The sequence below is a fragment of the Diorhabda carinulata genome, chromosome 5 (genome assembly GCF_026250575.1).
Source record: "Diorhabda carinulata isolate Delta chromosome 5, icDioCari1.1, whole genome shotgun sequence".
Taxonomy (NCBI): Eukaryota; Metazoa; Arthropoda; class Insecta; order Coleoptera; family Chrysomelidae; genus Diorhabda; species Diorhabda carinulata.
Window position 1 is genome coordinate 21,598,670 of NC_079464.1, and position 16,710 is coordinate 21,615,379.

The window sequence follows — 16,710 nt, forward strand, 5'->3', positions numbered from 1 at the left end:
CCGGGCCCCGAGTTTGATAAATAGTTAAGATTTTTCAATAAATCTATTTCTCACAAAAATGTGACGTGACTAAATTTTTTTTCGCCTTTCTTATTTATTTTTTTTTAATAAGAATTAAGAAACACATAAACTTATCCACCAGGAAAAATTAATTTTCCTGTTGCCTAATGTTGTTTCTTAACCTGCATTTTTCGTAAACTCTTCGATACATAGCGCAGAGTATGTGCCTATTTCTTTACGAGTATGCTCCTTTAATAAAAGTATAGTTCTTGGTCTATCCATGTAGAGTTAATTTTTAAGAAAACCCATAAAAATCAGCTGGAGATAGTTCTGGGCCACGCGGGGACGATGGAATTTCTTCTCTGCGCGAGATTTGTCTGGTACAGAGAAAAAGAGAGATTCGTAGCACTGAAGTTGCGGTGGACGGTGGAGTGATGTGTACTGGAAAAAAAAATAAGTAAAAAAAAGAAACGCTCGAAGCAAACAAAGGGTTCTTCGTAAAAAGCGAGTTTTTATGTGGCGGGTACAGCTGCGACAGCATTATTCCCTATCGTCTGCCATTTGGTTGGTGAACCGCTTCATCAGGTTACAGGAAAAGTGCAGAAAACCTGCAACAACGACGATCAAAGTCTCGGAATATTTCTTTAACCACGGGTAAACTTTCCATGGGTGTAGTTTGCTCCAGCTTACTGTATCCATGTTTTATATAACCTTCAAAATGAAGTAACTATGGTGGAATAAAATCTCGTAACATTCTAACATATTCTACAGCATAGTTACTGAATAGCCACGTGCATATTTAGGAAAATACGGACCAATTATGCACCGTGGTCACTTTTGGAGAATTTAAAAGCCTTTATTATTCTATTTAATGGTTTTATCGACTTCAAAATCATCAATTAAGGAAATACAGGATGTTCAGTCTTTTTATACAGACCTTAGTATTTGAAAACAATAACTTGGTTATGAAAAAGCGCGTCAGACGGTATTGTGTTACCTCGACTTAAGAAAATTAAAGTTAGATAACATTTTTTGAATCTAATTCTAAAATTATTATTAAAGTAATTCTTGTAAGCATAACACAAGTTATTAAACATACATTTGAAGTAAATTGCATAAAATTATGAAAAACTTGAATTTCTTTCCTGAGCTTTGAATTTCAACGAGTAATTGAGCAATTTCTCATTAACTCAACTATGAGATGTTCCATGAGAAGAACCTTTACTTATTACTGCACTAATAAGGCGAATTTACATGGGGATAGTAGCTAAAGCATGTAACTAAAGCCAGTTACCAAATTTAGTTACTTACCATTTAGTATTTTTGTTTTTTTGTTTAGTCACTGAATTAAAATGGCGTACATTAAACTAAGACATTTTAGATCAGTCGTAAAAGAATGAATAGTTGTATCATACGAGGAAATTAATAAAGAGAATATCCAAGCAACAATTTGACATACTGCCACGTAAGATTGGTCCTTCCATAATGAATTCTGACTTCCTTATGAGGAAGGCTATTTCGTCAATAATAAAATTAAATTAAATATCTTTATCGTATCGAAATAGTTTTAGAACTTTACAAAGACAATTTCGCGTGTCCAGACCAACAATTAGGAAGTTTATTCCCGAAGTATGTGATGCCACAGCACTTTTTGTGTTCCATAGACTTTCTTTCAATAAATTTCAGGGTGGTATCTTCGTTTCAGCGATGTACAGCTGGAACTACACACTACTAAACTACTACTTTTTATTTCAAGTTTAGTTTTTATTTACATTGCCAATGGTTCGAGATGGATCAATTGTAAGGTACGACGCGCGACGCTTTCCGGAAATGGAAATCTTTTTAACGGCTGTAATTCGCTATTGTTTTATTAAAACCTTGTATTTTTGGCTAAATCTTTGTCCCTTGTATGTCTTGTATGTCCCTTACGCACCGAGTTCGAAAACAAAGAAGCGGTGGTTACAATCTTTGTGTTAATTGTGCCATAAATCAAGTCAAAGACGAACCTTGTGGATACGTTACTTAAAAAATGGGCCCTTAAAACTGGAAACCCACATCATCGGTACTCTTATTTATGATTTCTCGAACCCTCATTTACACGCATTGATCCTATCTAGTTTATTAGCTAACGCTCGCTTTAATACCAGAAGTTATATTTGGCAGTTCATTTTTTCTCTCCTGAGACGCATAATAATTTTTTAAATTTATTCTCAATAATTTTATTATGAAACACTCATATTTTAGTTGAAAATTAAACGTTAAATATCTTTTTAAAAGATGATATATGTAAGAACACTTGATAAAGACTAATACGCTCTGATATGTTTCACCATAAGTTAATCATACTTCAGGCTTCTCTTTACGGTTTAAGTGCTTGTTCCCTCCTTCCACATTTCCATGTTTGCGACTTTTTTATCGTCGTCAATAATGGCATATGTAGTTTAATATGCATTTAATTGTTAATTGTGGATGTATAGTATATGAAACACCAAAATTGTGGACGCCAGCCTAATTTTGGACAACTCTGATGAGCTTTGGTTTTCATACAACGGAATGATGATCTTCATTGACGTATAAAGCCGGTTTTACACCGAATGGTGTAATTTATCAACATAATTCACGTGTTAGTTGTAATAGTAGGTATTGATTTAGTAGAACATCCTATATATTGAGATTTGCCTCTTTATAAAAGGAAATAAAATTCACGCGTTAGATTGTTAAAATATTGTTACCACAATATTACGAAAAACAATGTTTCCTACGGGTTATTTGAATGAAGTAACGGTGATAATAACAATTAATTGCGTTTAGGTACAGTTATTTAACTCACTCCAATTGAACCTTATATAATAAACAAATAAAATGAATGGTAATCGCAAACCAGTATAAATTAAAAGGAAATTGAACGTGAAATTTCTGATGGAAATATTAACCGGAATATTCCTGATATATTTATGTAATTTTTGTGAGTTGCATCATTGTTTTTCAACAGTACCACTATTTTCGAAATAAAACTATATCTACAACGGAATATATGTATTTGATAGTGATTCATGATTATATCAACTAAAAAGCTAAATTCGCGGCTTGAACCGCGTTGAAATTCTCGACTTTCACTTTGAAACTATTATCAGGACAGGGATGGGGTTAGGGTGGTTATTCGTTCATTGGCAAGAAGGGACAAATAACCTTCTTTAGTTGATTCCAAGTACTCAATCTGCATATTAACAAATATTGAATTACAACTTCTCCGAGGAACGTGATGTAAATCGACCTTTTTGTCGATATTAACAATAATGGCTCGTAATTGCAAGGAGAGGGTGTAACTACTGACTAGTTTCGACGTTATTACGTCTCATCAGAGCAGTTTAACACCCCTCGTTCGAGCTGGAGACCCGAACTGAAGACAACGTCAAAGAGTGTCGCATCAAAATAAAGGATTTCTACTATTTACCTTGTAAATAATTCCGAAAATGTATTCCGCCTCTCTTCAAAGGTTAATGGTTAATGTCTCATAACAATTTAGATCCTGATAGGTGTTCATTAGCGACACATGTCGTTCAAGATTCATATGAATTATGAATCCGCCAAATCTTTGAAAATTAAGAAACACTACTACAATGATCAAATGATCAATGTATTAATAAGAAACCTGATTTAAATAACCTGTGTAATCTATGCATATCTTAGATTATGAGAAAACAAATTCTATAAAAGAAATTCAACGCCATCGACAACCAATTAACCTTACATTGAACTTTGAACTTCACTTATAACCTATAAATTTAGTGTCATTGATAATCGAACCAATAAATATTCAACTCAATCCATAACGACCTATTGTATTAAAACTTAATGTCATTTATTAACAAACCAATCAATCTTCAAACACATTCCCAATAATCTAGAATATTCTAGTCTATAAAATTTGATGTCATTCATAAACTAACCAATGAAAATTAACGATTTCTATAACAACCATAACCAATAACATTAATATTTCTATCAAGCGTCAATTCGAATATTGATTTTTGAAACCGATGAATTTAATGCCTTTTAAGTAGGACAATGAAATTTTGAACGCCGCAACTCTTAACTAATTAATATCATTTTTATTTCTATACTTTTAAACATATTTTTATATTACTTGACCATAATTTCAGTCTCAGACAATGAATGCATAAGTATTCCAATGCTCGGTAATATATTAATGTTAGTACACTTTGATGGTTCATAAGAGAGTTGCTATATTGATATTATGGTAAAAATAAACACCAAAATGTACTAACTCTAATATATTACTGAGCTTTCGAATAATTATGTATTCATCGTTTGGAAATTATGGTCAAGCACAATATAAGTTATAAGCTAGCTAGTTAATGACCATTTTCGTAGTAAGATTGTGGCAAAATTGAATACCAATGTGTACTATTTCTTATACATTTCCTAGCTTTCGAATATTTATATAGTAATCAGTAGGGACTGAAATTATATTTCCTTATCCAGATTTTCCCCTGCTGTAATTTCGAGCTTGCAATGTAGAATGTATAAAACTTACACTCATATATTGTTTTGATTAGTATTTTTGCAATTTAAAACTAATATTAATCATTTCTTAATTTTCCACTTGGTTATATTGGATATTATTCCATCAGATTTTTTCTGCAACGAGTGGAACGATTCAATCGATAACTTTGCTCCCGACGCATCTTTTTTACTAAAATTTTTTTGAAACTCAGACACCGACACATTAATTTGTACGTCCAACTAATGCACCGATACGTACCGATGGTTTTAGCTTTATGATTTTATTTTTCAACTTCTAGCTATTTCTTGATTTTTCTAATATAACATCGTAGATCTAGTTATTATTTTCAAATTATTAAAAGATATTCGTTCCATTCCAGTTAGTACTTCCACTAAATATAATATATAGAAATTTAATCTTATTTGAAGCAACTTTTACTTTCTCTAAAATTAATTATCGTAGTTTACGAATTCTTGTTAGCACTTTACTTTATACTGATAAAGTAAACGAATTAACTTTCATCTGAATGTATTCTAATATATTCTCATACGAGGTATGATCAAATCACTAGGATGAATAATTTTATTAAAAAAAAAGTAAAAGGGTACGTTAAAACCTGGTAGTAGCATAATAATACGTTAAGAATCCATGACTAGAATAGTTTCTGGGAAGCTTCTTTCAAAAATGTTTTCATCTACCTCATCGTGGCTTTCTAAATGTCGAATAGTTTGCTGGAACCCTCCATTTCGTAACCTTGAGATCATTATAAAACATCAGAGGTTTCCCTTGGTACAAACGGAAAAAATTACATCAATATTGGTTTTACTTTCATGGCTGTATATTCGAGGATGTATTGATAACTAAAAAGTTTTTGTTGTACTTGTGAAAATTTGTTCATTTAATCAATTAGAATTTATTCCATCTAGTTGATATTGGCCAAGTAGCAGCCGCCAGAGCTGATGACTATTCGGGCTCGTTTTCTGGCCATAATTTCGAGCGACAGGCTACCGCCTTCTAGGTGATTATTCTACTTATGTCTTCAGGTATTTGAGGACTGTTGATGTAAGTTCGTAATTTGAAAAAATAAAACAATAAAAAGAAGTCTGGTACGGTTAAATCGGGTAATTTTACCTGCTAGAGCAAATCACGAAAGATTAAGCAATCCTTCCTTCATAATATCGGTATACACCGTATACTCTCCATTTCAAATTTATTAGTTTGATAATCATGACTTTGTAGCTTACGCTGACCGCAGTCGTCGTTTGGTTTGAGGCCTTTAGAAAAAAATGGGCCAAGGACTTCTCCAACGTAAACAGCACACGACGCAGTAACTTGAGCAGATGTAATGGTTTTTTAATTGGTGATACAAAAATTTTAAGTGCCCCTTAAGTGATAATTTAGTTTATTTGCAACACCGCTAAGATTAAAATATCATCGCTGATAATAATTTTCGTTGATATTCAGGATGACTTAAGCGTAGGTTTTACGCGTTTGGTAGTCAACAGCCAAGAATTTATACACGGTCTGCACGTTGTGAGAAATGGAAATATTATCGAAACAATTGACTTTATCCAAGGAAGGTGCATCAAAGAAATCAAAAACCGTTTTTTTCTAAAATAGTAAAGTCATGATTATAGTGTTCTGGAATTCCAAAAGTGTAATTTTAATGTTTATTCGGAAGAATAGAGAAGCATAACTCGCCAATATAATTTTGATTTGTTGATATGTTTTGATATCGAACTTGACCTTTGTTGAAGAAAAGAGTTTGATTCTATTGTGGTCTATAACTTAGTTCGTGCGGTTTTTTTTTCAGAATTTGAAAATTGAAGGAAAACATGTACATTAATATTATTCAAAGTATTGCCCATCTGAAGCTATGACATTTTCCCATCTTTCTGGCAATTTGTGGATCCCATCCCAAGCGCCGGCTTGGCAGTCGATAATGAATCAAGCGAATTTTTGATATCTTGCTCTGATATAAACCTTTTTCCAGTGAGGGCGTTCTGCATCGACCGGAACAAATGGTAGTCAGAAGGGGCAAGGTCTGGGCTATAAAGCGGGTGGGGTAAAACTTCCCATCCACTGTTTTCCAAATAGTTCTTAACCGGAATAGCAACTTGGGGCCGAGGGTTTTCAAGATAGAAAATTATTGTTTCGTGTCTGGTCGCATATTCCAGACGTTTTTCAGCTACTGCTCCCTCTATGGCGTTCCAGCAGCATTTCGGACATGCAAAATCGCCTTTCGACGTTTCTCTGCTTGATTTTGAATATATCCAGCTGCTTTTAAACGTTTCGAAATGGCTGCTTGAGTGACACCCAAAGATTCTGCGAGCTCTTCTTGCGTTTGGCAACAATCTTCATCGAGTAATGTTTTCAGTCCTTCATCTTCAAACTTTTTTGGCTGCCCAGGTCGTTCATCGTCTTTGAAGCCAAAATCACTACTTTTAAATCGTACACACCACTTTTAGCACGTTGGCCAGAGCATTTCCATCATAAACTTCCACCAAAATACGATGACTTTCGGCAGCATTTTTCTTCATATTAAAGTAATGAAGAAGCACTCCCCGCAAAAACACTTTTTCAGGAACTAAGTTCAACATATTTGAGTGGAAAAAAATTATTGTTGTTAACGCTTCAAATGAATGACATATACTGAAAAGACTTACAATAACAGTAGTTGTCCAACGCAGGTTCGAAATATTGGAACGATGTAATAATATACAAGTTACGCCATCTCTTATCAAACCACATGAATTCAGTTATAGACAATGTTATGACAATGCTCCTATCCACTTTTGTTGTAGAAAAATTAGTTGAACTGCATTAAGATTTATTGCTTCATCCGCCTTGTTCACTTGATTTAGCTCTCTCAGATCACATTTTGTGTCGTACTCTTCCGTTAAAATGCTAACGTATCTCTAGCTGTTCTTTTTGATTTGTTTCAACTACACTTTCCCGTAATTATTTTTAAAATTATTCACGTTGGTAAAAGTCTTCATAATCAAAGCAACCAGCTTAACTAAGATTTTCAACATTCTATTACTAAAAAATTGTATAAATAAGGTTTTTGTGTTTTTGAAATCAGAAAAAAAATAAATGCTGGTTATTTTGTTGGAATACTTTCTTATGCACCCTAAAAATTGCACTTTTAATAAAGTGTGAAGTGTATCAATCAGAGCTAAATAAAAAAATTTATCGTCCTGATGATGACAAATAATGAAAAATACGTTAGGTATGCAGACTGAAATTTTCCTTTCTGTGATAAGATCCCCACGCTTACATGAAATCTTCAAGCCCTCTAGCAAAGTATAAAACAATCCTAGTAAGTTTCTTGAAGACTTTCTTTTGCAGCCATACCCACTTGCGCTCTCGATAGGGTTACGGTCGTATTAAGGTGCTACATTCAGTGAGATGTGGTAGTGTCAGCGACATTCTTCTTGTGCATGTTATTTGTTTTTTTTGTGACTGTGAGTCGCTCAATTCAAAGACTTTTTTTGGATTAAACGTATTTAGAAGAAATGGTGAGTTTTTTCGATGCTTGAAAAAGTTATATTAGATGCTTACCAAGAAATAATTTTATGAAATTCGAGAAAAAACTTGTGATGTGAATCAATTATTAAAGTTTTTACTCTGGACGGTAATAATTTCAAATGATTTTTATGGAGAATTTCAATCATTAACAGGAATAAAATTAAAATATTAATAGAATAACATGATTTTGTGGTCTGCTATAGTAATCTCTATAATCAATGTATGTATTCTTCAAGTTTTCTTAGTTAAAAATAAATTTTTATGATATTTGTAGTAGTAAATAAAAACATAACGTTTATACAAGGGTTACTACTTAAGTTTTGTGAGTAAGTGAATATGTCAAATCTGACATCATAAACTTTGACATTTTTAATAGTGAACGTACTCAGAACGTGTTGTCATACGAGTGATATTTGAGTTGTTTACAGATAATTGAAACAATCATCTTGGTCAAAAAAGCGAACATTTCCGTGCGATGATTTTCTCGTCCAAAATCGGCTGTTTTACCAGAAAACATCGATGCTTTGCGTAAACTGATATGGTCATATGACTTGCATACATTTAATATTGCATGAAAATTTGGCTGTCAGAAAGATTTGTTCGCGTTGGATACCGCACAATTTGACAATCGCTCAAAAAAACCTTTATCGATTGGTATTTGTTTAAAAAAGATGGACGGCTTGCATATCTGGCGAATATATTTGCTCACTTAAATGAACTCAATAAGAGTATGTAAGGCAGAAATTCCAATGTTTTAACATCGTTGAAATTGAAAGCTTTCACGCTAAATTGGAACTATGGATCAGTCTCGCTACCTATGGTAATAATGAAATGTTTCCGAATGTCATGGCAGCTGATCCGGAAAAAATACTCGTAGTTCAGGCTTTAATTAAAGCTTCTTGCAGAGTAATTTCTATTTCCCTAAGATTGATTTGCGACCTATGGTGACCTATTGTGACCTATTATGTGAATTAGGATTTTCCACTCTTACCACAATACAACAATAAAAACCAAGAAAAAAGAAAACGCCTCAGAACGATCAACGAAGAGATGAGAGCAGCTTTGTCAACTTTACACCAACAAATTTACCTCTTCCTAGGTGTACATTTTTTCTAATAATAACCACATCTTTAACTGGTTTATAGTATTTACTAGAGTTCTTACTAAGTACTTGAAAACGATCAAGTATGTAATATTTTTAATACCAGTGATGCGATAATTTTTATGGGGTGTATATATATGCCAACTCATAGTTATGAGTGCTAACATCTTCTCTTCAGACAACTCTCTTATTGTAGAGTATGTGTCATAATATCATAACATTATATCAAAAATTTCTACTCTTCATCCTGCCCAGTGCCAGAATATGATAACGTGCTACGAATAATGACAAAGTTTTTTTTTACAATCAGTGAACTCATAGAAATCGAATAAATCCAATTCATGTTAGATTAAACCACAAAACATTTCTTTTATGCTCCGATGTACATCACATTTTTCTACTATTCTATTAGATATAATTTTCAATAAGCGGTAGAATTAGAGCATGATTAATTCGAATTCCGCAAATAATATAAACTATGATATACTTTTTTCTTGATGTCAATTTTTCAAGCAAACGTTTTTAATATTTCTTATAGAATAGCTTTATGTAATATTTCATCATATATTTTATCACAATTTCAATTTTGCTTTTTAAATATATATCTGAAACTCATTGTTCTATTCGAATACACTATTAGACAGTTAACCTATTGATTCAAATTGGTTAATACTTTCATAACTTTGGGCATTATTAGAAGTATTTGTTTTACACACTCAATTTAAAAATGTTTCACATAACCATTCATTGTATTGTATGTATTGTAAAATTTACAATAATCTAGCTAACTAAACATGAAACTAAGTAGCAATTGTTGGAGGCATCTGAGTTAGTTATGATATTCTGATTTAACTAATATCGAATTTCTGGAAACGTTGGTAATATTTGTAGTGGACTTACTGTTTGTGCCATCACTACGCGCTTTAGTGTACATGTGAGTATTTGAATAGTCGTAGCGTAAACTGTGGGTTCAGTCTTGTTTGGTATACACGTCTCCATTATAAAATACCAGACTCATATGCTTATAAAGTGACTCCATCTATTGTAGTACGTATCACACGCTCCATGTCTCCACTCTTAGAATTGTCATGGTATATTTCAACAGTTGCCATCAACTCTGCTTTGATAATAGTTGCCAACTTTGAAGTTTATTTTGACATCTTCGCCAGTTGTTTACTAGATACTTTCTCATTGAATGCCAAACTAAACGGTTATTTATTAACTTGCATAAAGCATTGGAGCCTTTATGACTCAAGTTATACTTTTCATTGAAAATGAAATCTCAAAATGGAGATGTGATAGAAGAAGCTTAGATTTGGGATAGTAGTTCTACATTCCCCTCACATAAATCTAGAAGCTAACATTTGATATGAACTTATAACCTTGCTCGTATACTAATAAGCTTAAATTTTTAATGTACTAGATTTAATTTAATTGTTACCATTAAGTCAATTGTAGAAGCCAAAAATGAAGTTTACTTTGATACCTTCGTGATAGTCGGTAGTTGTTTTCTTTTAGATACAAATATCTTATTATATTCCGCTGAGATGTGGAGAAATGTTGATTGAGTGCGAGCATTAATTTTATCATTGAATGAAAAAGTAATCGGTTGTTTATTAAAGCATTGGAGCCTTTATGATTCCAGTTGTACTTTCCATTCTTAATAAGATCTTAAAATGGAGATGAAAGGAACCTTGACTTCGCATAGTGATTTGCCAAATCTACATCTACCAACTGTTCGCTACTAAAGGTCACGGTTAAAGTTCTACAAAATTAAATGAAAAAGCAGCTACATCACGTCGGAGATCAAAGATTCTTGCAAGGTCAACTTCGAGAACACCTCCACTCAATCTTTCTTCATCACTACCTGCCCCGACCTCACTCCATTAGATTTTTTTTGTTCACTCGGCTAAAGAGATCGCTGAAAGGACAACATTTAGAGACCCTGGACATTTATAGCCGTTATAGCCGTTACGACAAGATATTGAAAAAATTAGAAGAATCAAATATCATCAAAAGCTTTGTATGACACTAACACAAGATGGAAGATTAGAACAAAAGATAAACGAGAGAACTGGAGCAGCTGGATGTTTCTAAAATGCAATTAAGACACATTTTTCAGTCAAAAAGGAAAATACCAAAACTAAAAAAAAAACAGAAATATTTAAAAAAAAGCCACATACGGATCAGAGACATGGACACTTCCACAAAAAAAGTAAAATATAAAGTTCTGAAATAAGATTTCCAAAAAAAGAATAGAGAATAAATCAAGATATAAAATAAGGAGTTACACTATGAGAGAAAATAGGAAGGAGAAGAACGATTAATATGGAAGATATATGAAGCACAAACTTACAATTAAAAAGAAAAGAAAACCAAAGAGGAGACGGACAAAAGAAATTATGATGGCAGTGAAAAATCGAGGAATAAGATGGCAGGAAATAAAACAAAAGATGCAGGGTAGGGAATAATGGAAACTGCTGTGGGAAAGGAAGCCCACGTAATAACTCAACTTCAACATGCCTTACACCTGAAAACAAGGTTTCAGGATTAAGTAAGTAAGTAGATTTTTTCCTCCTGTAAACGCGCCTTGTTGCAAGCTGCTGTTGATTTACTAGTTTTCGACTACTTAAAACCTTCCTGTCTGTTGATTTCTGTTTTACTTACCAGATTTAGCACTAATCCATTCCAGAGATGCTTTCAATTATTGATTCGTTGTTGATAAGGACAGTACTTTAAAGGAGATTGAGTAAAATTTGATACTACTTTGTTTAAATAATTTTCCGTACTTTTTAATTTGACGTCACGTCGAATAATAATAATTGGCCATTAATATTAATCAACTAGATAAACCGTACGCTATAATGATATAACAAAATTATAGTTGCCTTTCTATTGTTGACCTTCACAAACGGAAGCTACTTAGATCAACGTCATTTTAAGAATTAGATCAAAATTTGAAAGTGTTTTCAAGATAAAAGTAGATTCGACATATCTCAGAGACATCTTAAAATCAGAAATCTCTTAAGCAATAGCGAAAGTTGAAAAATGTTTCGTGGTACTCCCTCATTTTCAATGATATAGCGGTTAACCGTTTTGTTGAATATTTATTTGTCTATTAATCAGCTGTAATCAATAGGTCAGGCCAGAAAGTTATTACAGGACAAAATTGGCAGAAAATGGTAGTAAGAGTGTTAAAAATATTGTGGGAAAAAACATTCACCCGAATGTTCACAGCCGCTTAAGGGTGGGATATAGTTTATTTAGAAATTATTAGGAAATATTCGTTACGTTGGAAAAGTTATAGATAAATGAACTCTGGAACATTTGTATTTATAAGTTTTCAAAATTGCTTAGTAAAGAGGAAAAAAAAAACATTTTTTCTTAAATTCTACTTTTAGATTTATAAAAAAGTTCAACCCTATAAAAAATGGCATAATTGGAAATATTTACAATCTCATAAGTAGTGGTCTTTTTTCGGAAGTTAAGTATTTTCAGAGAAATTTATAATTTTTGATGAAGAAGATTTATCTGTGAAATCGCGATTAAAGGATTTTTTACGAAAAACAACTCCTACTGGGCTTATTTTTTTAACAAAGACTTCAACTCCAATATTATAAAATGGAAATATAGTAAATTGTGAAAAAATTAGAATTACGTATTTTTTGACATATTTTTTTCTCTATTAGTGTCTGTAGTGCTAATTCCTTATTTAAAATACTTAATTATTTCGACAGCAACAAAGAAATTAGGAAATATACTAAGTTTAACGTGGATATGCGATTAGTTTGCTGCATGCATCACGATTTTCCGATTTGCGTTACATTTAATAAAAAATAGTAATTAATCAGAAAACTTATCGATAATTGAAGGTTATACAAATTCAATTTATATCAATTTTTAAACATAACCTCAAACCCTTTCTTCTTGATCTTTTAACTCCGTATTTATATACAGGGTGTTTATAAATTCATGCGACAGAATTCAGGACGCGATTGTACTTATGAAATTAAGATGGGATTTCCTTTAATAAAATTTCCTCAGCCCACCCCTTTCCGAGGTACTACCATTAAAAGATGGTGACTAAAATTGAGTTTAAATTTTTTTTTCCAAAATTTCAGTAAAGTTAGAAACTTTCAATTCTCTCAATTTCGTGCACTCGCAAAGGACTAACCACGGATATTTTTTCAATATTCCTGTTACATTATGAGGGGGTGAAATTAGCAGCCCTTACTTTATTTTGTATTAAAATTTCTTAATAAATAAAATCATAACTTAAAATCCTCGTTTTATTTAGGAATATTTTTAAATTTTTCCCCAAAACTTCTGCAGAAAAAAATATGAAAACCATAATTTTCTTCAAGTCCTTATTTCTTAGACCTTTTGATATGTTTATACTTCTAAATGTTCTTGACTTTAGGTCTCTTTTGATTTAATTTTTTTAAAAAATTATCAAAGAAACTAAGTCTTAATCAGAAGAGACCTAAGAGAACTAAAGAAAAACACCCCATATGTTGAAGTAAAATGATAGTATGTGATCAATGAAAAATTATAATTATTAATAGTAATTTTAGCAGATTTTTTTTTTAATTTCTGGATCATATTGTTGTGATTTAAGAAGTGCTGCTGAATTGTTAAAAAAGCAAGCACTGGTTTACAGGTTTTCAGACAAATGAGGAAATTACTGGGATAAATCTTTATTTTTTCAAGTATTAAGAATTAGAATTAGTAAAATTACGAAATTGAAATGAAATAACTTTCGCGTCTAATCATTTTCGGATTACAACAAAATATCTGTCCTTGGTTATAATTGAATTTCAACTGTATACAGCTCAAAATTTGGTCAATTTTCTCGTCTATTATATAGCATTTCAATAATTTAGTGATCTTTATAAACAACAAGCACAATGGGCAGAATTAGATGAAACACATGTTTTTTATTTCCTGATGGAAAAGCACTTTCTTGTTCTGCTAATACAAGCAATGACGCATAATACTCTCCTGTTGTTATGTCACCTTTTTGAATAAAGTCAACGAACAAAATCCCAGGATTATTCCAAAAACGGTTGCCATCTGGCCTCGTAGCCCTATGCAATCCACTGTCTTGACTGTTCTTTCGTTTTAGGCTTGTAATGATTGATCCAGGTTTCATCTACAGTTACGAATCGACGCGGAAAATTCGACTCGTTGCTTAAACTACTACAATAAGATCTGGGAAATATTTATTCTAATGCTTTTGGTCCAAACGGCATCCATATAGCTTAAACACTCACTACTCATTATATAGCAAATGCCCCTTCTACCTCTTTAACCTCAAGACGATTGTCTTCCAGTTAGCTTTCTCGATCATATCGCTGGTCTTCACAGTTTTTGATCGTCTCGAATGCTGGTCGCATGTCAAGCTGAAATTGTCACATTTGAATTCAGCTGCCCAACGTTTTACGGTCGTAAATAATGATCAAAATCTTCTTAGATACGAGTAGTGTCTAGCTCCTCTTTTATTTGTTTAGGTTAATTTTCATTTTAAGACCAAATATTTTTCGCATCTTAGCGTCTATAAAAGGTAAAATTTTGGTGAGAATCTGTCAACACAAGCATACAAATATTTCTCAACTTATATTGGTGAGTGCTGAGACATCTTTACATTGAGGTCAGAAACTCATACTTAGATCTTACTGTAAATGCTGGTTGCGTTATATTGAGAGCCACGCTAGTTCGATTGAGTGAGTTGAATGTACTTTCCACAGATGATATTTCGGCGGAGTATATATTCACAAAATTTGAGAGGAAATACGTTGTATGTTTTTTCACTACAGAAATTTGTGCTGTTTTCGAAAAAAATGCTATATCATACCGTATCTAATAATGGTTCAGTGGTGATTATTTGATTAAGATAGATTTGCATCTCGTGACTAAAAAGTTGATGAAATTTCAAGATAGATTGGTAAGATAGCTCTCAAACATCGCTGATATACTGGGAATCATCCATCAAATAGTTTTGAAACATTGAAAAGAAAATAGTATACGAAAAAGCTCCATATTTGAGTGCCGCAAGAGTTGACTGCAAGACATTTGATTAACCGTATGGAAATATGTGATACTTTATTCAGAATCGGTGCAATGAGGCCTTTACTAAGAAAACAGACAATGAAAAAATGGATAAAAAGAACATTAAACGCAAACGATCGTAGTTGAAGAGGGAAGAAATGACACAAAGAATTACAATACCCTGATAAGGTGATGATGTGTGTATGACGGATTTGAAGGGCAACTATAAACTAAGAAGTTCTGAAACCTGGTCGGTTAATTGAGTACTATACTGTGAACAGTTGAGTACATTGCAGGTTATTACAAAAGAAGCTCTCTAAGTTTGTCAGTGTTCTTCCACAGCATTAGTTTATCTTCAATGACCCGACAATTTGGTTATGCACCTTGACATTACATCGTTTGACAATTATTTTTTTTCGGCCATTGGAAAGCTTGATTAATGAAGGAGACCTCGAAAATTGGGTTACTGAGTTTATTTTCACTAAATGAAAGGTCTACATCATTGTTAATATCAAAATACAAGCTCATGGATAGTGATAATACATAAGCATTTCAATACCATCACAATTTAATAAGGAAAATTCTTTTTGGATGACCGTTTATTCAACTTTTTATATAACACAAAACCTCATTCATTTCAACCCCCTTAAACGGCTGTAAATATTCAGACGTATTTTATTTCACAATATTTATTATCCTACCATTTCCTGTTAAGCTTGTAAGAATTCCCTTTTTCTCTCTCTTTCAGAGGTAGTACGACTAGCCTAAAAATGAAACGTGTCTAATAAAATTCTAGGTGTGGTTGGTAGGTTGATTGTAAGTAATTGATCATAATAAAAGAATTTTAAACAAATAACGAGTGATTCATCAACTTATTTAAAAGCCTAGAACTGATGAATAACAGACAAAAAGTGTTAGTCCAGTCAAATAAACTGTGAAATGGAAATCATCAAGAGAATACGTACAAGTAAAAAAGCTCTCGAGCACCAGTAGGCGAAAAAATTAAATACTGCCTCGAAATACGATTTTTGGGTTATATATTTCAAAAATATCAATAAATGTTATGGAGACCTACCTCATTTTGACTACTTTTCCTCTAAGGCGCATCCTTTTACCCCAGATCACTAAAAAAAATGAAAATTTAAAAACATTTATAAAAATTGGTATTTCAGTTAAAACGGGTTATACCCAAAAAATTTTATACAATTTTCAATTTTTTTATAAATTTCGATTTATGTTGATAGATATTTACCTGCAGGAAATAGACTTTCATAAAAAATAGATTGACTATCTGTTGCACGCATGTGAGCTATTTCATATAAAAATATTTCAATATAAAAATTGTATTATGAAATTTTTTTTTTTTTCAAATAAAGCGTCTTAACTGAAATTTCCAGTTTTCACTTCTTAGTTTTCAATAGAAGCCCTTGTTCTTTATAATTTCTAAATTTTCTATCGAATTTTTATTTTTCCAGTACTCTGAACCACCTTAAGGGTGAGA

The 16,710-nt window shown here is 32.2% G+C and overlaps 1 protein-coding gene across 1 annotated transcript in view; it reads left to right on the forward strand.

The window, feature by feature from the left end:
* The first annotated feature begins 7,872 nt into the window (after positions 1–7,872).
* Positions 7,873–16,710, forward strand: part of LOC130894371 (uncharacterized) — a 33,882-nt gene continuing 25,044 nt past the window's right edge. The window contains exon 1 of the mRNA XM_057801147.1: positions 7,873–8,049. Coding sequence (XP_057657130.1) covers positions 8,047–8,049 — 3 coding nt within the window. The 5' untranslated portion in view covers positions 7,873–8,046. The remainder of the gene's footprint in view (positions 8,050–16,710) is intronic.